This window comes from Nicotiana tomentosiformis, chromosome 5 (assembly GCF_000390325.3).
Source record: "Nicotiana tomentosiformis chromosome 5, ASM39032v3, whole genome shotgun sequence".
In the NCBI taxonomy this organism is placed as follows: Eukaryota; Viridiplantae; Streptophyta; class Magnoliopsida; order Solanales; family Solanaceae; genus Nicotiana; species Nicotiana tomentosiformis.
The window spans coordinates 1,909,280-1,936,108 of record NC_090816.1 but is presented as its reverse complement, the minus strand read 5'-3'; the positions used below and the strand labels follow the sequence as shown (position 1 = coordinate 1,936,108).

General features: G+C 38.1%; 2 protein-coding genes across 3 annotated transcripts; both read right to left on the bottom strand.

Annotated features, from left to right (window-relative positions):
• Positions 1 to 251: 251 nt before the first annotated feature.
• Positions 252 to 3,231, bottom strand: LOC104113447 (phosphatidylinositol 4-kinase gamma 4-like). The gene is made up of 2 exons (XM_009623612.4): positions 1,548 to 3,231; positions 252 to 654 (listed from the first exon to the last, which is right to left on the bottom strand). The coding sequence occupies exons 1-2, from the start codon at positions 2,895 to 2,897 to the stop codon at positions 280 to 282; spliced, it is 1,725 nt and encodes a 574-aa protein (XP_009621907.1). The 5' UTR covers positions 2,898 to 3,231; the 3' UTR covers positions 252 to 279.
• Positions 3,232 to 4,864: 1,633 nt separating this feature from the next.
• Positions 4,865 to 8,772, bottom strand: LOC104113448 (calcineurin B-like protein 7). Of its 2 annotated transcripts, none has more exons than XM_009623613.4 (9): positions 8,627 to 8,772; positions 6,651 to 6,764; positions 6,494 to 6,576; positions 6,304 to 6,363; positions 6,041 to 6,149; positions 5,858 to 5,910; positions 5,571 to 5,651; positions 5,360 to 5,472; positions 4,865 to 5,140 (listed from the first exon to the last, which is right to left on the bottom strand). In XM_009623613.4, exons 2-9 carry the CDS (start codon positions 6,727 to 6,729, stop codon positions 5,086 to 5,088), a joined length of 633 nt encoding a protein of 210 aa, XP_009621908.1. In that variant the 5' UTR covers positions 6,730 to 6,764; positions 8,627 to 8,772; the 3' UTR covers positions 4,865 to 5,085. The 2 variants fall into 2 exon arrangements, with proteins under 2 accessions (XP_009621908.1, XP_009621909.1); XM_009623614.4 differs by lacking the exon at positions 8,627 to 8,772 and adding an exon at positions 8,536 to 8,558.
• Between the last annotated feature and the right edge of the window lie 18,057 nt (positions 8,773 to 26,829).

Sequence of the window (26,829 nt, the reverse complement as noted above, 5' to 3'; positions counted from 1 at the left end):
AACATAAACTATCTGAGAAATGAGAAGCATATTGTGTCTTTTACTTTATCCATATATAAAAATGAATACAGTATTTTTACAATTGATACTGATAGAGAACTTGCTAATAGCTTAGCAAGTCATTTTCAGTTAACTGCTAAAAGAATCAAAGATTGTGTCTTTTCTTTTCTTTTGATAGGTAAGAATCAGGATAGTCTCTTGAAATTGATGTCTGTAAACTAAGGGTTTGTCAAATACTCCTATTTACACATATGTACCAATTCTTTAGTGAAATGTCATTTAGTCAATCTCATCAAGACGGCGGTCCATTACATGGGAGACGGATTCAAGGAATGCATCTTCACTTGAGCCAGGGAGCATAGAGTCCAACGCTTCTTGACAAATCTCCTCGATCACAGATTCCTTCTTCACAGTTTCCCTGCACATGATGTTCCCTATGGTAAATGGTGTGAGACCCCTCTCTGCACCTTTCTTCAAAAGCATGGTGGAGATTCGGAGTATGCGAGCACTTTCCAAAGGTATGTCCCACCCATAGAACTTCAATAAGCCTATGTCTTCCTCAGTATCAAGTGATTTAATGTATTCGATGGTCTCACAGCTAAAAGGCCGACGAGCTTGTGGCCAGTAGAGCCAATCAAATGTGACATCTTCAAACTGCATCACATGTTAGGTAGCAAGGAACTCAAAATCCAGGAGGACTAAACAACACAAGAAACAACAACGACGACAACAAACCCAGTATAATCCCACGAGTGGGGTCTGGGGAGGGTAGTGTGTACGCAGACCAACCTTGAGGGTAGAGAGGTTGTTTCCGATAGACCACTGGCTCAAGGAAAGAAAAACACAAGAAACAGCCATAAAACAAATATTCACAAATCTACACATTCTTCGCAATTTGTCTTTATCGTCAAGCTTGAATAGAAAAGAGGATATGTAAAAAGAGAACATGACTGGCATGAACATCAAGAGTGCTTGTTTGCAGAATCAGAACAGAAAGCAACACGAGATTCTTTGCTTCAGAAACTATCAAAGGTGCACTCAAGAATTTGTCAGAAAGAATATACTGCTAAATGTCGCAATTTTTTTTTCCCCTACTGGTGCAGATCATAGCGGCTCTTTCAAAAAGGCAAAGGAAAAAGGGGAGATCGGGGTTGTAACGGCAGCAGCCTCTCAAGTATTCTTTGGCAAACTAATGTCCTATTTGCATTAAAACATGAAGAGCATAATATAATATTCCTTTTCATCCTACAGTCTGTGGTAGCACATGCCCCTATCTCAAGGGCTTGTGATTACATGAAAATGTCTGATAAATAGTTCAAATATAGAATGTGAAGCTATATCACAACTGCTAACTAAAATTATAAAAAGAAACATATTCTCTTGAACAAAATAAAAAAGATTATAAGATGGTAGAGGAATTATTCCATGGATAAAGGCCAAAATGAGTAATATAGACAAAGTGTAGAGATTCAACACTAGTGATCAAACGAATAACAGCATCACATTAAATCACCAAATGGGCATGAAAAAGAAAGATGAAGACTTACACTCTCCGGCAAGCAGTAGCCATGATCAATTGGAATGAGCACAATCTGACCATCTTCACCTTTGCTCATCAATATATTCCCTGCATGCCTATCAGCATTTGCCAGCCTCATATCTAATACTGCAATTTTATGCACCTCCTCAGCGGGGAAAGCACTAGGACCCATATCCTCACAACTGCCATTGTTTTCCATGAATTTCTGCAAGGACCCCATCTTAACTGTCACGCCATCAGGATGGTTGAAACCGCTATGACGGCACCTCACAAAGGTAGTTGGCGGAACCCCAGCAAAGCCCTTTATCTCACCGGAATGTGAGCGCCTACCACTCCTTGGATGATCCAAAATGTAGGCAGCGACTTCCCTGAAACCACCTTCTCCAACTCTTGTTCCTTTCTTCAAGCCCTCGCCATTAACCGACAGAGGCAGCCCGTGTGGGTTATTCACAGCCATAGGCTCCTCATCAGTTGGCTTAAACACCGAAACATACCTACTCCCTGATGCATCACGCATAAAATATGCTCCTCCTGTGCCTTCAGAAGATCTAATAGGATAATTTCCTCTATCTAACCCTTCAAATGTTGAACCAATCAAATCCCCAAGTACCATAGGAATTTCGATCCTTGGGTTAGCGATAACAGGTTCCAAAAATATTTCCCTATCCGGAGGCTTCCTCGGGACCAAAAGTTCACTATCCGTTTCAGTCACACTCCTGTTTTCTCTAACCACATCATACTCCTTAACATCATTCTGCCGTGGTGCCACAATAGATAACTCAAAATTCTTTTCCAACGGTCTAGCCCTAATCTTTGCATTCTTGCGTACAAATAAATGAATCACTGCATCATTATTCTTGCAAAGATCATGTATGATTCTCCGATCTTCAATCTGTTCATCATTACAAAACACTTCCTGTTCATCAACATCATCACCTAAACCAACCTTCTTTTCAGCAAGTTGACGCTTAACATATCCAACATTCCGACTCCTCTCTACATTAAACGTAAACTCTTCACCCGAACAAGTTGTCACATTAATAACCTGAAGATCAGATAACCTAAGGACTAAATGGAGAACATTCCCATCAGAAACACCATAGTCCCTAATGAGTGAATATCTCCGGGCCAATTCTCGGCCCCCACAAACCAATTTCTGATTTTTTACCACAAACCCTTTACATTTCTGAATCTGTAGCTTCACAGATTCAATTGAATCATACTCTAAAACCCTTAATGGTACAACCGAACCCGACATAGCCACATATATCAAGATTGATTCTTGGCTATGTATAGGTGGATTTACCACATTATCTACACAATTTGGACTAATTGCAACAACCCCAGCAGCTGACATTTTTCCTCTAATCCAATTTTTTTCCAAACCCTAAATTCACAAATTAATCTAGAAAATATAAACACCCTAAACAGTATTCCCAAAGCAGTCTGTACAGAAATTACTAACAAATTTTAAAAAATAAAAAAATATAATACCTCCCAAAGCTCCAGAATTTCAAATTTGGTTCTTTATTGGACTAAATTATAACCAAAAGATTGAATTTTTGGGGAGCTTTGGGAAAAAAGAAATTTTGGGGGTTGGAGAAAAATGGAATTGGGGGTAAAGGGAAATTAATTAGATAAGGGTTAAATTAAAAGGCGAAGAATAGAGGACGGATTCTTACAGGAGGAGAAGAATCAAAGAGAAAATTGTACAGTTTGAAGAATAATATACAGCAAAAGGGAAATATGGACGATCAATTTTTTAATGGCTCCGGCGGGTTTTCCGGTGAATGAAGGGAGAAAATTGAGCAGCTGTTGAATTTGAACTTAAGGGACTGTTTGGAAAGCAAGGTAATTGGAATTGGTGTAATTACTAGGGTATTAATTACACAGCCTAGTAATTATACAGTCGTGTAATTATGACGACTTGTTTGTTTGTCACTGTAATTAAAAGTTTAATGTTTGGTTGCACAAGTGTAATTACACAGTTAGATTTAATTTTAAATGAAGTAATATCAAAACTTCAAATTTAATATAACAAATATATGCCTATAAATTTTTATAAGTATAAATGATATTATATTTGGTATTTAAGATGTATATTTTTCCGTGAATATACATTAATTAGTAATCATATATTTATAACTAATATTGTAAAAATAATTCATATATATTTTTTAAATTAATAATATTTAGCTTAGATACTTACAAAAACTAAAAATACACGTTTTGTAAGAAAATCCTGGAATTCATGTTTGATAAAATAAATTAATATTTATAAATATAATGTCATAACATTATTCAAATGTTTGACAAAACTAATCTATCAATTCTAACTAAAAAATGAACAACATTGCAATGTGAGTCAATATTACTAAAACAAGTAAATTGGAACCATGAATATAACACAATTTCAAAATTCAAAAAGAAATAGTTTAACATATGTCATATTCCAACATAATAATAGTCAGTTCCACTATAACTTAAGATTAGAAAACATAATAAGTTTATAACCACATTCAACAACGAAATTTCACTTTAATTGCATCAATTATTATATGCCAGGTTTGTTAATGACTCATTATTTCTAATATTATGAGGTGTAGTTTTAAAAAAATAGAATAATAAAATAAATAAAAATTAAAATATAGGCAATTACATGGAATCATAAGAAGTAAAGGTAGATAAATAAAAGATAAATAATGTACAAAGAAAAATATTTTTTAAAATTTCAAAAGAAATTAAAAGGTAAAAATAAAATTAAAAAAATAAAATGATAGAAATAAAAAGTTATAACTAATAAATTAAAATAAAAACAAAAAGAAAAAAAACTAAAAAGCAACCTTGTAATTACATAGTGTAATTATCACTAATTCTCACCTCCCCTTGAGAATTGGATGGTGTAATTACACCCTCCAATTACACTTAACTTCGTACTGACCAAGTAATTGCTTAGTCAAACAAACATGTCAAATTGTGTAATTACACCCAATTACACCAAAATCCATTTCCAAGGGGGCTTTCCAAACATGCTCAAGTGAATTTGATTTAGTATGGAATTTCAAATAAAAAAAATGTTTTGAAATTTGTGGATTTAAAATAATTTATAAATAGTTGTAAGCTTATGAATAGTTTTATTAAAAAAAAAAAAATCTAAAGTTAATTTATTTTTAAATATAAAAAGGTATTATTCTTTTGGAGTGAATTAAAAAGGAAAGATTCTTTTGACTTCCTCTTTAATTAGGGAGTTCTTTGCATACCACCGAATGTAATTTCTCTATTTGCACCTTTTTGTTTTTTTTTTCATCCCATATGTATATGCACTTAGTATAAAGCATTGCCATATATACTTGTCATATTGTGGGTCTATTGTACGCAGCCTTACCCTGCATTTTTGCAAGAGACTATTTCCACGGCTTTTATAGGTAAATCATGTTTTCTAAAATTATAAAATTACAGCAACAACATTAGAACAGATGTTTCCGATACGCTAATGCACCATTTAAGAGGAAGAGAATTTTTCATATCACAATTAGCCTTTAAAGTTAGTCCTCCGCGCCAGTGCCTAGGACAAAGCTCGGAAATGCTAAATTGACATCCCTGAAAAACCACGTAAAGAAGCAGTTAAAATGTGATGGAGTTCAACCGTTTAGACACAGTCGTGACATTGCAACACAAAATATGGTAAAAATCAGTATAAGGTCCTGAATGTAGTTTACAAGTCTGAATGCAATTTAACGAGCTGAAAGCAACATTGGATTAAATATGAACAAGTCCAAGACGAAAAGGATCTTGATATAATAGGAGCTGAAAACATACATTAAATATGGAAGAGTCATGTTTCTTAACAACGTTGGATTTCTAGCTGCATATTCTCTCCACTCCTCTTGGTCGATCCTGCCATCACCATTTGTATCTGTTTCTTTAAATGTCTGCACGATGGATTAGTGATTTAGTGCAAACAACAATTGCATTAACTTCAATAAAATGAAGACTTTAAGCTAGACAAAAACAGAATAGAAATCCTGACCTTGTCGACAATGGCTTCAACAACATCATCTGAAAGGTGAAGATCAGATTCGTCGAGAAGAGCTAAGACCATCTCCTTCAACTGCTTTGTAGGCATATACATGTGATATACGTGACAAGACTGTAAATTTACTTACCGAAATTGCACATAATTCCACAAAAACTAGAAAATACATTCACATTTATACACCCATGACTTTAAGAAATTGCTTCTCATGCTCTAAACATACGCTAGAATGACTAAGCAAGTCGGTAATCAAGCAAGAACATGTAATAGTATATCTTTACCTCCTCGCGCTCGATGTAGCCAGTGTGCCCAAGATCATATAACTTAAATGCATCTGAATCAAAAGTTTTCAACATTTTTAAAATTGTAACAAGAACACTTATTGATTGTAAGCATACAAATGAAAGGGGAGTCACTAAAGTATGCAGATAACAATTTGAAGTCCTGAGGTGTGCGTTCCTCACATGCAATTTTCTCAGATTCAGGAGTCCTTGGATGGAAAATGCTCAATGCTTGTACAAATTCTTCAAAATCAATTTGTCCATTTTGCTTGGCATCAAAAAGGGCAAATATCTGCAGAGAACGAGAAGTGCAGAGAAACAGCTGAACAATCAAAAAACACACTACAGAATAAAGAAACTGGAACCCCCAACACATGAGCACACCCTTTTCGATCTTTCCCGTTCTTCCTTCCTCGGGGATTTTGACAGTTAGTTAAAGAACATACCCTGTCAGCGAAAAGGTTTTCTTTCTTATGGTTCTTGAAAAGTGCCAGTAAGAGTTCTTCCTGTGGAAAATCAGTAACAGCTGTTATTAGGCAATTAGCTTGAAATTCGGGAGATAGAAGCCACAGACAAGAAATTAAGGCTAAAAAACTAATAGCTTTTTGGTAGCCATTCTAAATTCAGGCGAGATACCTTATGGATCAGCCCGTCTTTGGTGATGGAGCAGCTCAACTTCTTGTATAGATCCAGCAATGCTTCTACTTCGCTGACAGTGACTGCACAAGTAAAGCTTTTTAAATTATCATATTAGCTAATTAATTAAACAAGCAAAGAAAAAGTCTTAACTTACAAATCGTTTCAGAAGCAAGTGCAATGGGATCTGCCAATACAGATCTTGCTCTATCTTTTTTAGAAGCTTTGCCACCCATAGCGACAACAACAGCACGATCCTAATAGGTATAAGCTGTTGAGAAAATTCAGAACATTAGGAATACAGTTTTGGATAACATATTAATTACCAGGATACCAACCTCATCAAACTAAGATTTGAAGTAACTTACAAACAGTCGGAAGAAGCCAAAGATAAGATTAACAATAGACAAATTGCTTCAACTTTATCAATTAGTCTAGCAGTCTAAAAAATTTCCCTTACTTTCGTCATGCTAAACGTTCAACCGTATTTATATCTGAAGTATAATCTAATTCTTATACTGAATGCGGAGATAGATATAACATTAAAGTGGACATTGTCACCTCAAAAGGACATTAAACCATTTGAGATATACTTTCTGTCCGCCTGCCCCTTTCAACAGAGGCCAAGGCCAAGTAGAGAACCGTAAAGCATGAAATCCTAGTTAAGGTTTGCCTAAGGCACGGACTGTCAGATGACACTCAACATATAGAATATTACATAGTTATCGTGACGATGCAACTAAGTAATATATCTAGACTTCATCAATTAAAGAATGAAAATTTGAATGCTAAACCAGTGTTATTCAAACCCATCTCTTTGTAGCTAAACCTATAAAGTGATGCAAGGGTTATGAAGTCATGTGCTTCAGTGAAGTGTGTGCTTTAAAATCATGTGCACAGTGATCTCGACAAGAACTTTAAGGATTTAAATTAACATCGTATGTAAGTGATGCACCAGTTCGAAACTCGATAGGTAATGGACCCGCCCCTTAACCTCATAGGCAGAGCCAGAATATCAAACTTATGGGATCAGTATTCTAATCGTTTAAAGTTATTGAGTTCTAAATTAATAATTTATACATTAAAATAGATTTTTAAAGACAAATACAAGGTTTGAATCAAAGTTGTTGGGTTCGGCCGAACCTGCTTCCGGAATTCTAGCTCTGCCCCTGCTTAACCCTTATCCGCTTAAAAACTAGGCTTTTGTCTGCAACAGAGTTCGAGTCCTTGACATGTGCCTACCCCACACATCAAAAAATACACTCTTATCACTAAACCTAAGCTTGGGGACATTAATTTGATTATCATAGTACTAAATTTTATATATGTGTACTTCACATCAAAGAAGTGTGTCTTTCCCATCAGCTTTTCACTTCAAGCCCACTAAATCTTGTCCTTGTGTTTGCGCTTTTTGCTTTTAGAAACACTACTTCAAACACCCTTTAACCAGATTCTTCCAACAATTCATTCTCCTTAAACAAAATCTAACTACTCAAATTGTCCTTTAACTTCACTTATTCCCATAGTCCACACTATATCTGCATTATTGTGAAATCAAAAGTATTTTTTTCACTTTCAAATTCCTTACAATAACACTAACAATTACTCTCAACTACAAGCTTCACTAAGCATAAAGATAACACCTTCACCAATAAAGTGTACTCCCTCGGTCCCATTTTATATGGCTGTAGCATGAATTTTAAAAAAGAAAAATAAAAAACTTTTACATTGCTATAAATCATCTCATTATTTTATTAAGAGTAAAATGAAAAGTTTAAAGTTAAATTATTTCTAAACATAAAAATGTATTTATTTTTTTTACAGAAAAATAATTCGACGAAAAATGGGACAGAGGTCAGAGGTCAGAGGGAGTATGCAATTATAAAGAAAAACAAAAAAGGATCAATCTTTTTTATTTTTCCAACTAATAAAGCATTGATTCCAACTATGGATCATGAAAGGAAAAGTGGAAGCACATGAAAGTTAAAAAGTTAAAAAGAGTGAACTTGAGGGACTAAACAACAAAAGGAATTTGATACTACCTGTCAAAAAAAGGGGAGCAAATTTTAATTTTATGGACATTAAAAAAAAATTCAAAAGAAAGAAGAAGAAGAAGAAGAATAGCATATATACCTGAGACGGGTCAAGGGCAGAAGGGAAGATTCAAGATGCGGTTTGTCGATTTTCAGGTTAATGCTTTTGACTTTTCTGAGCAGAAAAAACATCATCGCCTCGGTTTCAGACAAAATCTAGTAGGCGCCGAAAACAAATGATTTGTTTTTAAATATAACTTAAGTCGGGTTTACGGATTTAAGTTATAACTACCGTGTAAATTTTATAATTTGCTTACCATTTATTTTAAATTTATTTTACCCTTAAAATCAAGTAATAATTAAACTTGTAATGTGATTTTAATAATACGTGATTTTGCTCAATACTAGTTGATTAACTTAGAGATAAATGATGCGAATTGACAAGAATGTAAAACAAACCAATGCTTGGACAATGCCCTCAAGTTGATGAACCCTCGAGAATAATGAAGTAAGAACAATTTAAAAAAATAATAAGTTGATGAACTGAAGCAAGAAATATTATATTGCCTTGATATGCGTGAATGTAAGGTGCTTGCAAATGATGGGAACTTCCCTTTCTATACTAAAGGATTCCTAATTATGGTACAATTCTAATCACGGAAATAAATCTCATGATTGGTACCAATAACCGCTCTTGATTTGATCTGTTCAGGAATTTTCGCCGTGATCTTCGATCGGTTAAGGATATCTCGTCATTTTGTTATTATGCTCCACTCGAAGTTGGTCATACTTGGTCTCGATTGTTGTTGGCCTCGGTCTCAATGTACACTTCGATCTCTAGGTTCGATGTCTCATCTTCGAGCTCGGGTCTGATTTATTACGAGGCTACCCCCGATGCAACTCCCTTGTCTTGATCAAACAATAAAATCGGGTAGGCCCGATTTTGACCGTATGCAGATAGTCCCCTCGTTTCTTGGAGTGTAGCGAGAAGAAATGAACTGAGCCTTCGACTTAGTATCTCGACAAATTATGACGTCACACTCGTGACGTAAGCGACAGAGGCGACTGAAGCGTCACGTCTACACAGTTCTCAAGATCATTAATTAGTGCCAGTTGGCGGTCGGCCACTAGTGTTTTCAAACCGCCACAACAGATATTATAAATAGACCATCTTCATAACTTTCACAAACTTTACTTTCAAAATCTCCCCTAATCTTCTAAAACTCTTTTACTCCCTTCAAGCTTATCAATTATGTCGGTTCTTCAGACCCCGTTTGCCAATCTTTTCTTAAAACAACAAGTTTCGTCTTTTTCTTTCTTTTTCCTCATATAACAATGGCAAAAACATCAAAAGTCGTTCCTCAAAAGGAAAAAGCTTTCTCGTCGCAGTCGGCCGGTGACAAAACGCCGGTGGAGCCACGCATCGAAGAGTGCGTTCCCGGGTCATGCGACCTCACTTCAGATTTTAAATTTGAAAAACCCTCTTCGGTTCCTGGCCGATGTGAGCCCATGACGAGATATATATAATCGATAACTGAAGGCGATCTCGAGCAGGTGAAAAAAGATTGCCACTTGGAAAACAAAGAGGTGGTGGTTCCTACCCCCGAGGAGGATATCACCACTCATGTGAAAGGGTTTTTAAGTGTTTACACTTACCCTTTCACGCTGGATTTTGTCGATCCCGTTATAATCGACTTCTGCCGCCAATATCACATAACCCTAGGCCAAATCCACACCTCTTTTTGGCGCATCATTATTTTGCTCTGATTCTTCGTGAGCAAGGTCGAAGGGATGCCTTTCACCCTCGATCATCTCATTAGACTATACAGCCCCCATCTCTACCGAGGCAGATTAGTAAGGCTTTAGCATCGAGCCACAAAGGTGTTATTCTTGAGCATAGACGAGGACAAAGATCGAGGATGGATGGGCCGGTTTGTCCGAGTCCAGACTTCTGACATAATTCCGGCCGAGAAGATGTCATTCCTTGAGGAATGGAACATGAAGTGTAAGTACAAACCCACCAACAGCTTATGTTGATTGTTTTGCTTCCTTTATCCTTTCTTATCTACATCCTTCCTTATGATGCAACGGTCTCTTGGGTGCCTGATGCGATCCCGAACCTTGCAGACTGGGTTCGGGAACTGGCCTTGACTTTCTCGTATGCTAAGCACTCGTGGAGCGATTTGGCTGAGGGCCGATGGGAGGCCAAAAATCAAGGTAAGCTTCTCTGTCTGTGTTCCATTCCTTCCTGTGAAACGCTTCGTTTTCACTTGATTTCCTTTCATTCAGGTCTTGGAGACAAAGCCGTCATGAGGCCACCTTCATCTGGGGAAGGGGAGGTCCTGAAACCGGCTGAGGATAAGAAGAGGAGAAGGGCTTCGCCTTCTGATATTCCAAAGCCTAAGAAGAGTAAGGCTCGTAAGTCGAAAAATGACTCCGCAACCCAAAAACTATAGGGTGAAGAAGAGGAGGGAGAAGATGCTGACAGTGTGCTTTGTGGCTCGAAATAGGGGAAGCATCGAAGCTTCGAAACCAGCTGAGTCGGTGATGGTCGAGAAGATATCGGAAGATGTTCCGAGCAAAGTTCCCGAGTCATCGGGGACTGATGACGTCTCCCGTTGTGACGAACAATCGGCAGGCGTGTCTGAAGGGTCCGGTTCCGAGGCCCGTCGAAAAGGAGAGAGTGCCCCAAGTGACTTGCTTGGGGAAATCAATATTGATGATTCGCCACCCAGCCCCACATTTTCTGAAGGGCAATTTCGGGAGGCTCAGTCTATTAAGACCCCCGATGTGGGAATGGCCCACGAAGGGGATGACATATTCCATGGTTGCTTCACGGGGGTCGATGACATTTTCGACCTGGATGCAACGATCATTTTTTATGAGGCTCAGCGACTCCTGAGCCAAGTAAATTTCAACCCCGTTATTAGGCTTGCGTTTGCTTTTATTTCCTTTTGTCTGATTTTCTCCCTTTCTCCATGGGTTATGACGCTCCATCGAGAAGAGTTTACCAAATCCCGAGCTGAACTAAACTGGTGTGAGGCTGATCTCAAAAGGCTTACGGAGGAGAGAGACACCCTCAAACTACTCTATGTGCAAAAAGAAGATGAGATCATGGACCTCCGAGCTGAGTTGGCAAGAGCTCATAAAGAGCAGATCGATCTTATCGAGCAGGTAACGTAAATTTTCAGGGAGCTTGGCATATTAATTTGATATTGGCGACTAACACTTAGATCCTGCAGGTTCAACAGAAGGCCGAAAAGATTGAGCAGCTTTGCTAGGAGGCTAAGGTGAAAGAGATAGAGACTTTGAGGTGGAAGCAGAGTATGGACCACCTTGCCTTGGAGAGAGATACGGCTCGAGCCTAGCTGTCTTCGCTTGAGCGTCAACTCTTAAGCGTGAAGGAGGAGATCTCGTCCCGAGCCAAGAAAATTAAAGAACTCGAGGCTCGGTTGGCCGTTGCGCTTGCAAAGGCCACATCCGAGGCGAAGGCGGTCGTGGCCGTCTACCGAGCCGATGTTGAAGCCGCTAATGCTAGAGCAAAGGAAATTTCTGATGTTGCTCAGGTTCGTTTATCCTGTGTTTCCGAGTATGCTAAGCGCCAGTCTCGGAGAGAGACTCTCAAAGAGGTACATGCTCGTGGCTTTGACCTCACGGGCGATGTCGAGAATGCGAAAGTACTAGAGGACGAAGCCAAAGCTTTACTCTCTGACGACGATGACTCCGGGAGCGTGAGTGGATCCAAGAGCGGAGGAGATGAAGATGAAGCTCCTGAGGAGGATTAGGCACTTATAATTTTTTCTCATTTTTTGGATTTTTATGTAAGACCCTGAGTGATCCATGTAAATAATTTTACATATATGAAAGATCCTTTTTTTCTTTCCGATTTATCTCTGATTTCTATTTCGTAAAAAACTCTGTTTTGCTTTCGCCTCAGGATAATTCTGATATACTTTTGGTCTTGTGAGAAATTTGACTCACTTCGTTATCTTGTGAATTTTTTGTTGAAATCTAATTGCTATAGTCTCTATAATCGAGTGAGCACTTGCTCGAACTCAGAATAGAAAAACCCTTAGGTTTTTTGGTTAAGCGAGGGCGGGTCCTCGAGCTCAACAATGTAATGGCCCTTAGGCTCTTGAATCGGGCCGATATGGCCTTGAAAGAGTGACTTTTTTCCCCTTTTTTGGCTTAAAAGTTTTAATAAAAATTTGTAATGCCTTAGCATAAATTTGTTCAATTTGGTACCTCTTAAGGTGTTCTAGGGTTGATGTTATCGAAACCCTATGTAAATTTGCCGAGAGTAGCCCTTTTAAAACCAGTTTTATAAGAATGTTTGAAGGCCTGTTTGATTACGGAATTCGGACGTCTCTGAACCGTGTTAGTTTGGTCGTAGCCTTTAACTCAATATCTGCCCATTGGGCTTGTTTCTCGATTGTACTTCAAGCTTGTTTGAAGTATCAGTCCCTAGATGGGGTGGTCGTGGCCTATAAAATCGAGGATTGCCTTTTTAAGGTCTTTAAGATTTCGAATTTGATTTTCCGATGGCAGTCCCAGACTACGAGGTTAATTGCTCGAGCTTTAGTTGCGATTGGATTTTGAGCAGGTTCCCGTAATATATCGTAAGTACGAAATTGTAAAGTAGAAATCTTACTAAGGCATGAAACATCTGGTAAGGAAAAAGTACTTCTTTCGATAGATCATTCATGCGTACATGTTTTACCATTAGGGCTCGGGCAATCTACGTGGGCACGGTTAGTTTGACCGTTTGGCCTTTTACAGAATTTTCCTATCGAGACTCTGCTGACACGAAGCGTCTTCCTTGAAGACATAACATTCGAGGGTGATGCCCCCCAGTTTTCGAGGTTATTGTAAAGAAACCTCGGATGCTGTTGAATTGTCCCCAGGTAGCACATATAATTATTGCCTCATTAAAAACCTCGCCGGAAAAACCCATTTGGGACAAAAACCGATCTAAGGGAAAAAGAGTGCAATACGTGCTTTAAAACCTGAGGTCTCAATGTCTTTGACCGAACACCTGCAATAAGTTAGTATTGAATATAAATGAAAAAATGGAGAGAGTCATATCTTAGCAATAATATCGTTTGAGGAGTGAGATGTTCTAATTATTTGGCAGTTGTTCGCCGTTCATCGTGCCAAGCTTATAAGATCCCTTTTCGATGATATCGAGGACATGATATAGTCCTTCCCAATTTGGGCCGAGTTTTCCCTCGTTTGGATCTCGAGTGTTGAGGGTGACTTTTCTCAGAACTAAGTCCCCTATTTTGAGGTGTCGAAGGTTGGCTCTTCGTTTATAGTATCTTTCGATTTGCTGTTTTTGGACGGCCATTCGAACGAGGGCAGCTTCCCATTTTTCGTCTAGCAATTCGAGACTTATATTCATAGCCTCGTGATTTGATTCTTCCGTTGTGTATCGAAACCTGACGCTTGGTTCCCCGACTTCGACCGGGATCAGAGCTTCGACGCCACACACTAAGGAAAACGGTGTTTCCCCCGTACTAGATTTTGTCATTGTCCGATATGCCCATAGGACTTCTGGCAGAATTTCTCTCTATTTCCCCTTAGGTTTTGAATGATGGACTTGTTCGTCGACTCGGCCTGTCCGTTCCCACTAGGATGATACGGTGTCGATAATATCCTTTTTATTTTTTTTATCTTAGAGGAACTTCGTTATTTTGCTGCCGATAAATTGTTTCTCATTGTCGCACACTATCTCGGCGGGTATCCCAAATCTGCATACGATGTGATCCCAAATGAAGTCTATAACTTCTTTCTCTTTAACTTTCAGCCTGTGCTTCAACCCATTTAGAGAAATAGTTAGTCATAAATAAAATGAACTTAGCTTTACCCGAGGCCGACGTCAGAGGGCCGACGATATCCATTCCCCATTTCATGAACGGCCATGGGGACAAGACTGAATGGAGCTGCTCCCCGGGCTAATGAATCATCAGTGCATGTCTTTGGCATTTGTCATATTTTCGAACAAACTCCTTAGTATTTTTTTCCATACTGTCTCAATAATACCCTGCTTTGATGACTTTGTGAACCAGTGATTCGGCATCGGAATAGTTCCCGCAAGTGCCCTCGTGAATTTCTCGTAGGACGTAGTCGATGTCTCCCGGACCCAAGCATATTGCCAACTGCCCATCGAACATCCTTCTATATAATGTTCCATCTTCGGCTAATGTGAATCGTACAGCTTTCGTTCGTAGAGTTCTCGATTCCTTAGGGTCCGACGAAAGTTTCCCATTTTTCAGGTAATCGATAAATTTGTTCCTTCAATCCCAAGTTAGGCTCGTGGAGTTTATTTCGGCGTGGCCTTCTTCGACTATTAACTTTGAAAGCCGTACGACAATCCTCGAGCTGATTTCATTATCTTCGACTGACGACCCCAAATTTGCAAGAGCATCGGCCTCAGCGTTCTGCTCTCAAGGTACATAGTGTAGGATCCATTCTTTGAACATGTGTAAGGTTACCTGTAATTTGTCTAAGTACCTTTGCATCCGATCTTCTCGAACTTCAAAGGTTTTGTTAACCTGGTTAACCACGAGTTGGGAATCACACTTGGCCTCGATGACTTCCTCTCCCAAACCTTTAGCTAGCTCGAGACCTGCAATCATGGCCTCATATTCAGCCTCATTGTTAGTCAACTTAGAGGTTTTGATAGATTGTCTAATCGTATTGCCTGTGGGTGGCTTCAAAACGATGCCTAACTCGGACCCCTTCATAATCGAAGATCCGTCTGTGAAAAGGGTCCACATCCCTGAGGATGTACCCGATTTTAGCAATAATTCCCTTTCGACTTCGGGTATAAGGGCTGGCGTAAAGTCGGCCATGAAATCTGCCAAGATTTGAGACTTGATGGCCGTTTGGGGTTGATACTCGATATCGTACTCACTGATTTCGACGGCCCATTTACCAGTTGGCCCGAGAGCTCGGGCTTATGCAAAATGTTACGAAGAGTATAAGTGGTTACAACACAAATTGGGTGGCATTGGAAATACGGTTTTAATTTCCTAGAGGCGCTTATTAAAGCAAGCGCTAGTTTTTCTAAGTTTGGGTACCGGATCTCTGCTTCACCTAAAGTTCGGCTAACGTAGTAAATAGGAAATTGCGTACCTTGCTTTTCTCGAACTAGGACACCACTTACCACGACCTCCAAGATGGCCAAGTATAAATAGAGTTGCTCGTCCGCCTTTGGGGTATGAAGCAATGGCGGGCTCGAAAGATATTGTTTCAATTCTTCCAATGCATGTTGGCATTTCTAGGATCCAAGTGAAATTGTTCTTCTTTTTAAGCAGTGAGAAGAACCTGTGGCTTCGATCCGAAGACTTCGAGATGAAATGACCTAAAGCGGCTATCCGTCATGTTAATCTTTATACGGTCTTAATGCTGTCCACGGTTGTGATGTCTTCGATTGCCTTGATTTTATCGGGGTTGATCTCGGTTCCCCGATTTGACACAATAAAGCCGAGGAACTTGCCCAAACCGACCTCGAATGCGCATTTCTCGGGGTTGAGCTTCATGTTATATTTTCTCAATATGTCGAAGGTTTCCTGCAAATGTGTCAAATGGTCCTTTGCGCGCAGGTACTTAACTAACATGTCATCAATATAAACCTCCACTGATTTTCCTATTTGTTCTTCGAACATTCTGTTTACTAGGCGTTGATAGGTAGCACCAGCATGTTTTAGCCCAAACGGCATTACATTATAGCAATAAGTTCCATACTTAGTGATAAATGAAGTCTTTTCCTGATCCTCTGGGTTCATTCGTATTTGGTTGTACTCGGAGTAGGCATCGAGAAAGTTGAGGGTCTCGTGGCCGGTCGTGGCATCGATTAGGCGATCAATGTTCGGCAAAGGAAAGGAATCCTTTGGGCACGCTTTGTTTAAGTCTTTGTAGTCTATACATATTCTAAGTTTATTCCCCTTCTTGGGGACTACAACTACGTTTGCTAACCAATCAGGATATTTTACTTCCCGGATGGATCCTATTTTAAGAAGTTTGGTTACCTCGTCCTTGATGGACGCGTGCTTTATCTCGGACTGTGGCCTTCTCTTTTGCTTTACCAGTCTGAACTTTGGGTCCAAACTCAATCGATGAGTGGTGATATCGGGTGGAATCCCTGTCATGTCAAGGTGGGACCAAGCAAAACAATCCATATATTTAATAAGGAATTTAATGAGTTTTTCCCTGAGTTCGGGAGTAAACCTCATGCCCAGGTATACCTTTTAATCGGGCAGATGCTCGATCAGTATGACTTGTTCCAGCTCTTCGATCATTGACTTTGTGGCATCAGAATCATTGGGGGTCACGAAGGTTCGAGAGATCATGCAATCATCATCCTCGATAATTTCCTGTTGTTCCGAACCGGTCGAAGTCGGCGACTGTGGTTGCTATTTGACCTTCTGCTTCTCCTTTGATTTTTGTCCCTTTGACGTTGAAAGTGACGATATAGGTTTCACCTTATTGATCGCAAATATTTCCTTCACGGCATGTTGTTCCCCATGTATTATTTTCACCCCGTCCGGCGTCAGAAACTTCATCATTTGATAGAGAGTCGAAGGGACTGCCCTCGTGTTGTGAATCCAGGGCCTTCCGAGTAGGGCGTTGTACCTCATGTCACCCTTGATTACATGGAACTTGGTTTCTTGAATAATTCCCCATGTATTGTTTTCACCCCGTCCGGCGTCGAAAACTTCATCATTTGATGGAGAGTCGAAGGGACTGCCCTCGTGTTGTGAATCCAGGGCCTTTTGAGTAGGGCGTTGTACCCCATGTCGCCCTTGATTACATGGAACTTGGTTTCTTGAATAGTTCCGACCACGTTTACCGGTAGAATGATCTCTTAGTTAGTCATTTCGCTGGCCATGTTGAAGCTGTTCAGGACCCGAGCTGCGAGAACGATTTGGTCTTGTTGGTCGATCTGCTCTACGACCCTTGATCGGATGATATTCGCCGAGCTATCTGGATCCACTAAAACACACTTAACTTGAACTTTATTCATAAAGATAGAAATTACCAGAGCGTCGTTGTGGGGGTGAGAAATTCCTTCTGCTTCCTCATCGTTGAATGATACGGTGCCTTCTGGCACATGATATCGGGTCCGTTATTCCCTAGTAATTGATACCTTAGTGCGTTTGAACATAGGTCCTTATGGGATATCGACCCCGCCAACGATCATGTGGATTACATGTTGTGGATCTTCCTGTTCATTTTTCCTATTGGCGTCCCTTTCTCTGAAATGATTCTTGGTTCGATCACTTAAGAACTCTCGAAGGTGGCCCTCGTTGAATAGATGGGCTACCTCCTCTCTTAGTTGCCAGCAATCCTTGGTTTTTTGGCCATGTGCGCCATGATACTTACACATCAGATTGGGGTTTCTTTGGGAAGGATCGGTCTGTATGGGCCCCAGTCATCTGGTATCTTTGATTCTTCTGATTGCCGATACAATACCTGATGTGTCGGCGTTAAAATTATACTCTGACAATCGTGGTGCCTATGTATGATCGGTGTGCTTATCAAAACCACTTTTGCTCATAAGTCCCCGAGAACTCTGTCTTCGATCGCTTCTTCGATCATTCTGGGTGGAGTTGTGTCCTGGGCCACCGTTCCTGCGATGTATGGCTGATATCGGTCTTTGTTCGACCGAGGTTCCCTGTCGATGGTCCTCTGATTTCTAACTGCGGACCTGTTTAGGTATACCGAGCCGAAAGGAGCTCCTAACTGGTCATCTTCGACCCTGATCTTTGATTGATACCGATTATGTACATTGGCCCAAGTCATCGCTGGATATTCGATCAGATTTTTCTTCAGTTGACGTGATGCTATTGAACTCCGTTCATTCAAACCCTGAGTGAAATCTTGAACATCCCAATCATCTGTGACTAGTGGTAACTTCATGCGTTCCATTTGAAATCGGGACATGAACTCCCTTCACATTTCATTATCCTTCTGTTTTACTTTGAAAAGGTCTGATTTCCTCGTCGCAACTTTTATGGCCCCAACTTGTGCCTTTACGAAAGAATCTGTCAACATGGTAAATGAGTCGATGGAATTTGGCTGCAGGTTGTGATACCATATCATTGCTTCCTTTGACAGAGTTTCTCCGAACTTCTTCAATAGAACAGTTTCGATCTCGTCATCCTCCAAATCGTTACCTTTGATAGAGCATGTGTAGGAGGTGACATGCTCGTTGGGATCGGTGGTCCCATTGTACTTAGGTATGTCCGGCATACGAAACATTTTGGGAATGGGCTTTCGGTGCCACACTTGGAACAACTTATGTACGAACTTCCTCGAATCCAGACCTTTTAGGATCGGGGATGCCCCAGTATTTAATCAACCCGTGAATTGTACGTTTCTACCTTTTTGTCGTTGGCTTCAATTTTATTTTCTCCTGATTCGATCCGTTTGGTGAGCTCCCCGAGCATCTTCATGATGGAGGGGTTTGTTCCCGATCCGTTATCGTTCAATGTTTCCTGTATCGGTTCGGCCCTATGAACAACTTTTTCTGATGTATTGAGTTCAATTCTGCTCGATGCTCGATTTTGATTCTGGAGTTGCGATATCGCAGCTTGCCGAGCTTGCAACATTTCAAATATCATTCGAAGGCTAATTCTGCCTTCTTCACCACTTTGTGTATTTTGATCGGCTGCCCGAGAGTCCCTACGAACACTATTTTCAGGGTCGGCGCCTAAATCCCCACGAACGGTGACACGAGAATTGACATCAACTGGATCCACAGCCTGTGGTGCGTCGGGATTGATTGGAGGCACTCAGTTTCCTGGGGCGACCACGTGATCATTTTTGCCATGAAAACCAAGGTCGATGTCAGTGTGAGAGGGTACTGCTTGAGAGTTTGACATGTTGATTCCTGAAATCAAAAGCACTTACAAGAACAAGTGTAAAAGCAGTGTGTGTTATGAAGGCTAAAATATTAAGCAATCACTATTATCCTTAGCCCCACGGTGGGCGCCAAACTGTTTTACCCTTAAAATCGAGTAACAATTAAATTTATAATGTGATTTTAAGGATACGCGATTTTGCTCAATACTAGTTGATTAACTTAGAGATAAATGATGCGGATTGACAAGAATGTAAAACAAACCAATGCTTGGAAAATGCCCTCAAGCTGATGAACCCTCGAGAATAATAAAGTAAGAACAATTTTAAAAAATAGTAAGTTGATGAACCGAAGCAAGAAATATTATATTGCATTGATATGCGTGAATGTAAGGCAAATGATAGGGACTTCCCGTTATATACTAAAGGGTTCCTAATTATGGTACAATTCTAATCACGAAAATAAATCCCATGATTGGTACCAATAATAACCGCTCTTGATTTGATCTGTTCCGGGATTTTCGCCGTGATCTTTGACCGGTTATGGGTATCTCGACATTCTGTTATTATGCTTCACTCGAAGTTGGTCATACTTAGTCTCGATTGTTGCTGGCCTCGGTCTCAACGTACACTTCGATCTCTAGGCTCGATGTCTCATCTTCGAGCTCGGGTCTGATTTATTACGAGATTACCCCTGATGGAACTCCTTTATCTCTATCAAACAGTAAAATCGGGTAGGCCCGATTTTGACCGTATATAAAATTATTCATTGATGTTAATAAATATAGTACAATCACCTTTCAAGTACGTTAATATGGTACAACTACAATGAAAGAAATAGTTTGATGATTAGAAAAGATAAATGTGATTTGATTGGCGTTAGAACATAAATATTATCGAAACTTTGAAAAAAAAAAATTAAAGTTGTGTTAAAAAAAAATTTAGAAGTTGAAGTTGTGTTTGGACATCCATTTTAATTGAAAAAGGGTTTGAAATTTTGTGAGTGAAGGAAAATATTTTGCCCAAAAAATACCCTAAATCAGTTTTTGTGATTTTTTATTTTCAAAAACTGATCATATTCCATGAACAAATAATGTTTTTAAAATTCATTTGGTTGTCTAAGGAAAATTATTCTCCAATAAAATTATATATGCAATATTCCGCATTACTAATAGTACCAAATCACTTTTTGTTTTGTTTTGGATAACATCTATTTTGTAGCGAACCAAGTTACTAATTTAAATTTAATTAATATTAACAAGATAATTAACAAAGTTTAACTCAAGAAAAGGTCATAATCGTTAAAGACGCCTTGCCACCATGTTAGATATATTATTTGACAAATGATATGTTAATACATAGCAATGCAACCACATCAGAACAAATGTTTTCTTCTATACTGAAAGTGGCGTGTATTAAGCTCTTGTTATGCGCGAGGTCCGGGGAAGGGTCAGACCACAAGGGTCTATTGCACACAATCTTACCCTGTATTTTTGTAATAGGTTATTTTCACGGTTCGAACTCGTCACTTCCTGATCACATGACATCAACTTTACGAATTACGCCAAACTACCTTAACAACGTTGGATTTCTAGCAGCATATTCTCTCCACTCTTCTTTGTCGATTCTGCCGTCACCTTTAGTATCTGTTTCTTTAAATGTCTGCACGATGGATTATTGATTTAGTGCATAAAACGAGACTTAAGGTACAGCAAACAGAATAGAAATCCTGACCTTGTCGACAATGGCTTCAACAACATCATCTGAAAGGTGAAGATCCGATTCTTCTAGAAGAGGCAAGACCATCGCCTTCAACTGCTTTATTGGCAAAAGAAAAATAAATCTTAGCACAAACTACATAGGATTATAACCAAAACATGGAACAACACAAGCTATAAGACATACTTGGAACCAATAAGTATGCTATGAAAAGTGGTTCAAGGTCAATCTTTTCCAACTAGTAAAACATTAATCACAAGTATCTGTTGGTTTTTTTAAGCATAAAGGTAGCTTAAAAGAGGGTGAATGGTAAATAAAGGGAAATTGAAAATATTTGAGTTTCCCTCCTTGACAAAGGGATATTATCCCATATTGGAAGAAGAAGAGATTTTGATGGGTATATATACAATTGCACTTCTTCTAGCTCTTAAAGAGATAAGAAGAAGGCAAGCCTCACGCCGTCGTCGCTCGGCTACGGCTTCGGCTTCGAATAATTTTTTAGACCAAATTTATTTGTTAATAGTAAATATTAACAGAATTGTTATTAAATATCCGATTTTTTGTAAACGAAATATTAATATTAAATCCAAACGTAATAGTATATGCCCTTCACTTTTTGTAAAAGACATTTACAAAACAGTTTGACCTCTTCAGAAGAACAGTTTGTATCTCTTCAAATCTGAAGAGTTGAAGAACAGTTTGCACCTCTTCAGATTTGAAGAAACAGTTGGCACCTCTTCGGATTTGAAGAGTTGCACCTCTTCAGATTGAGCTCAACATTGGCTATAAATACCAATCCATTCTCTCAGATTTTCCATACGAATTTCTGACTTCTCCTCCTTTCTTCTGCATTGTTTTAACTACAAACAAAGCATCAGTAAGTGTGATTTGCTACCGATTTTGTATTCGCTGAAACATTGGTGTTTGAAGTATCGCTACACCAGTGTGTAATTCGTTCTATCCTGGAGGAAATAATCCACAACCTTGGGTACTAGGAGGGGATTAAATTTCTTAAAAGAACACTGTGAATTCAGTGGGCTCAAATTAAATTCTGTTTCATTTATATTTATGTTATTTTATCTTCTCCATAATTGTTTTACAAATACAGCTAAACAACCGTATCAACCATAGAAAGAAAGATGGAAGTAAATGGCAATTTGCTCGTGAGTAAAAAAGATTGAACTTGAGGAGCTAAACAAGAAAAGCAATTAGATACACTGGTTAATAAGAGAAAAGGAGCAACTTTTACTTGTATGAATAAAAGACTTCAAAAAGAAAAAGGAAAAAATAAAGAAGAACCAGAAACAGGAGAATATAACGCAGAATATGTGAGTGAATTGAAGAAGAAAGGAGAATGAAAAGAGGAGATTCAGCGTTTGGCTATAGATTCCCAAATTTGTTTTGAAAAATCTGTTTCGGATGAAGTTTGGCTTGAAGATGAAAATGTGTTTGGACATACGTTTTCAAAACATATTTCCCAATTTTATTTTGAAAAAATATGTGTATTATTAGGGATTTGGCCCAAAACCAGCTATGGGATTTGGGATTTTGCCAAAATATAGGCAAAATTTATGATGAAATATGTGTTTGCCAAATAAAATCCAAGTTTATTTTGTCAAAATCTATGACCAAACATGTCCTCAAAGTGCGGTGCGAGTCGGCTCCCAAGTCAATGCTTTCGGTTTTTCTGAACAGAAGAAATATCATCATCGTTTTCAGAGGTAATGAAGACAAATCTAGTAGGTAATGGAAGTCAATTGTGTTGCTTTCAAAATAAACTAATGACTGGTTTTCTGAAACGCTTGGACATAAGAATAATAAAATTCCAAAAAAAGTGAAATTGTTTTTCGAGCGAAAATGGTATTTGAAAATTAGAGTTGTGTTGGACATGAATATAATTTTGGGTTGTTTTTGAAGTTTTGTGAGTGATTTGAGTGAAAATTTTGAAAAATAATTTTTGGAGTTTTTTTAGATTTTCGAAAAATTTCAAAATACATTTTCAAATAAAAATTAAAAATTTTATGGCCAAACACTGATTTCGATTGAAAAAAAGTAAAAAAATTAGCATGTTCAAACGGGTTCTTAACCGTACAATGGAAAATGTGTTTTTAGACCCTTTATATAGAATATGTTATATCTAGATTATCTTTAAAATTATAACAGTACAAGCTTTACACTAATACATGATTAATCAATTAATGTAATGGTACATATATATTAAATGATCAAACATGCACATTTCAATTAATTGAGAGTTAAATTTATTAATCGGATATCAGAGTGATCAAATATTCAAAATTAGAATATCTCCATATATTTGTGAAATTAAGGGTGTGTTTGGTACGAAAGAAAATGTTTCCATGGAAAATATTTTCCTAGAAAAGATTTTCATGGAATATGAGTGATTTTATCACTTATTTTTCCTTGTTTAGTTGGTGTGTGAAAAACTTTTTACGGAAAATATTTTTTAGTGTTTGGCTAGACGACCCAAAATCTCACCTCAGGTGTCATGATGACACTTAGTCTCTAAGACTAGATAAACCGATTTCAATTTCATTTCAAGCCATTTTTAAAAAAAATAGATAATCGAAACCCACAACGGAAATAATTATAATAACCTCCCAAGACTGGTAATAATGAGTCACGAACTCTAACTGAATACATGTAATGATCTCAAGGATCGAATATACAATATTGTTCGAATAAGAGTTGACAGTACAATAAAATAGACAGGACTCCAAGGGACTGCGACAACCAAGCAACTCTACCTTGAATCCTTGCTATCACACACTAACTCTGCCCGAGTCTGATATCTCCAATACCTGGCTCTGCACAAAAATATGCAGAAGTGTAGTATGAGTATACCACAGTCGGTACCCAGTAAGTATCAAGACTAACCTCAGTGGAGTAGTGACGAAGTACAGTCAAGACACTCACTAGTCTAATAACCTGTGCAATATAGTATACAAAATTAATGAAAAATAAATGACAGTGATAGCAACAACAATCAACTAGTGATGTAAACAGCAAGGCAGCAAAAACATCATAATTATTTTTCAAACGAATAAGAAATACAAGTACAACTAATTAAACAAGTCCTTCAAATATAAATCTTTCACATATAATTCTTTCAAATAAATATCTTCCGAATATATTTCTTTCGAATAAATATCCTTTGAATATAAAACTCTTTCAAATAAAAATCTTGCAAATATACTCCTTTCAAATAAATATCTTTTGAATATAAAACTCTTTCAAATAAATATCTTTTGAATATAATTCCTTCGAATAAAAGTCACTCTGTGATACCTCGTTTCATAATCATAAAATACGGGTCTCAGCCCACTTTCATATTTTTACTGTATCTCATGCCCATATTTCTGTCAACACCGTACGGATAACTCACATGCCAATAATAAAAATCATTATATTTTTTCGGCACCTCGTGCCCACATTTCATATCACATCTGCACGGACAGTTCACGTGCCAATAACATAATCATTATATTTTACTGGCACCTCGTGCCCACATTTCATATCACATCTGCACGGACAGTTTACGTGCCAATAACATAATCCGCCCGGCAATAGCCACAAGCTCACAATTTCAACATGAATCGGACTATTATCAAGTTACTAACAACAAGACAAGTTGTACAAGAGATAAAAATAAATACCAGTAAAAATCACAACATCATATAAAAATCACCAACAAAATAATCCCACATCATAATGTATCATCCCTGACAATAGCTACCCTTATCTCTCATATAGCCACTCATACACTCCATAATAATAGCCACCCTTATCCCTCCGCCCTAACAATATCAATATCCACCCTTATCGCTCTTATAGCCACCCCTATCGCTCCTATTAATAGCTACCCTTATCGCTCATATTATTAGCCACCCTTATTACTCTGCCCAGACAATATCCCAACACACATAATGTAACGATCCGACCGGTTATTTTGAGAGTTGTTGCCCCATTCCCTCAGTTATTGCTTATTTTGTACTTTATAGTTGTATTGTGACTTGCCGGGGTAGTCAGTTCGAGTCCAGAGAGATTTCGGAATGAATTAAGACACTTAGTCTCAAGGTTGAAAACTTAAGTTGAAAAAGTTGACAGGATATTGACTTATGTGTAAACGACCCCCGAAATAGAGTTTTGATGATTCAAATAGCTCCGTATGGTGATTTTGGACTTAGGAGCGTGCCCGAAAAATTATTTGGAAGTCCGTAGCTAAATTAGGCTTGAAATGGCTAAAATAGAAATTTAAGTTTGAAAGTTTGACCGAAGAGTTGACTTTTTGATATCGGAGTCGGAATCTAGTTCTGAAAATTTTCATAGCTCCGTTATGTCATTTATGATTTGTGTGCAAAATTTGAGGTCAATCGGACTTGATTTGATAGGTTTCGGCATCAAATGTAGAAGTTGAAAATTCTTAAGTTCCTTAAGCTTGAATTGGGGTATGATTCGTGGTTCTAGCGTTGTTTGATGTGATTTGACATTTCGACTAAGTTCGTATGATATTTTAGGACTTGTTGGTAAGATTTGATGGGGTCGCGAGTTGCTTGGGTGTATTTTTGGATCATTGGTTTAGAGACTAGTAAAGTTATGAAATTTGGGAGTTTGATCGTGGTCAATATCGGGTCAATACGACCACTTTTTAGTGTTTTGAGTGCGCGAGCAGGTCTGTAGCGTATTTTATAATTGAAATTCATATATGGTTTGTGTCCGGGAGGTTCCGGATGAGTTTCGGGATAGTTTCGGATCATTTCGGAAAAGTTTGAGTTTGCTGGTTTCTGGTGAGGTAGTGTTCACTTGCAATTGTGAATAATTTATCGCAATTGCGAGCACCGTTCATTGGAGGTTACTATGCAATCGCAATTGTGAACAATTTATTGCAATTGCGATGATTTTTGGATTTTACTGCAGTTCACAATTGCGAACAATTTATCGCAATTTCGAATATTATTCATGGGAGGTTACTGTTCATTTGCGAATGTGAAGTTTTTGTCCGCAAATGCGAACCTAGACATAATATTTAAGATCTGAAAATGGGACTTTCTTGACAAATTGGAGCTCGGGAAGAGGCGATTTTCGGGAGATTTTCAAAGAAAATAACTGGATAAGTGTTTTTAACTCAATATTTATCAAATTACCTAAATTCATAGTTATTTTTAACATTTAATTGAGGATTTAAGTTGGGAGATTTAGAAAACCTTCTTGGTTTAAATTAAAGATTTGAGGGTCGAGTTAATGTCATATTTTAGTAAAAATTATATGGTTGGACTCGTGGTTGAATGGACGTTCGTATTTTATAACTTTTGTCGGGTTCCGAGACATGGGCCCCACGAGCAATTTTTGGATTAAATTTTGAATTTTGTTAGAAAAATTATGTTTTCATATGAAATTTATTCCCATAATTTGTATTGATTGAATCGAATTAATTGTGACTAGATACGAGGTTTTCAGAGGCCATTTTACGAGGCAAAGGCATAACAGAGTAATGAATTACACAAGTCGGGTAAGTGACTTGTCTAACCTTGTGTGGGGAAAATTTCCCTTAGGATTGGTATTGATATGAAAATTTTGATGTGTTGAAAGTCGTGTACATGAGGTGACGAGTGTGTATACGGGCTAAATGTGGAAAATTATATCTTTAAATTGTGTGGATCACTGTTGCATATTAACTAAATTATTTTATTTTGTTAT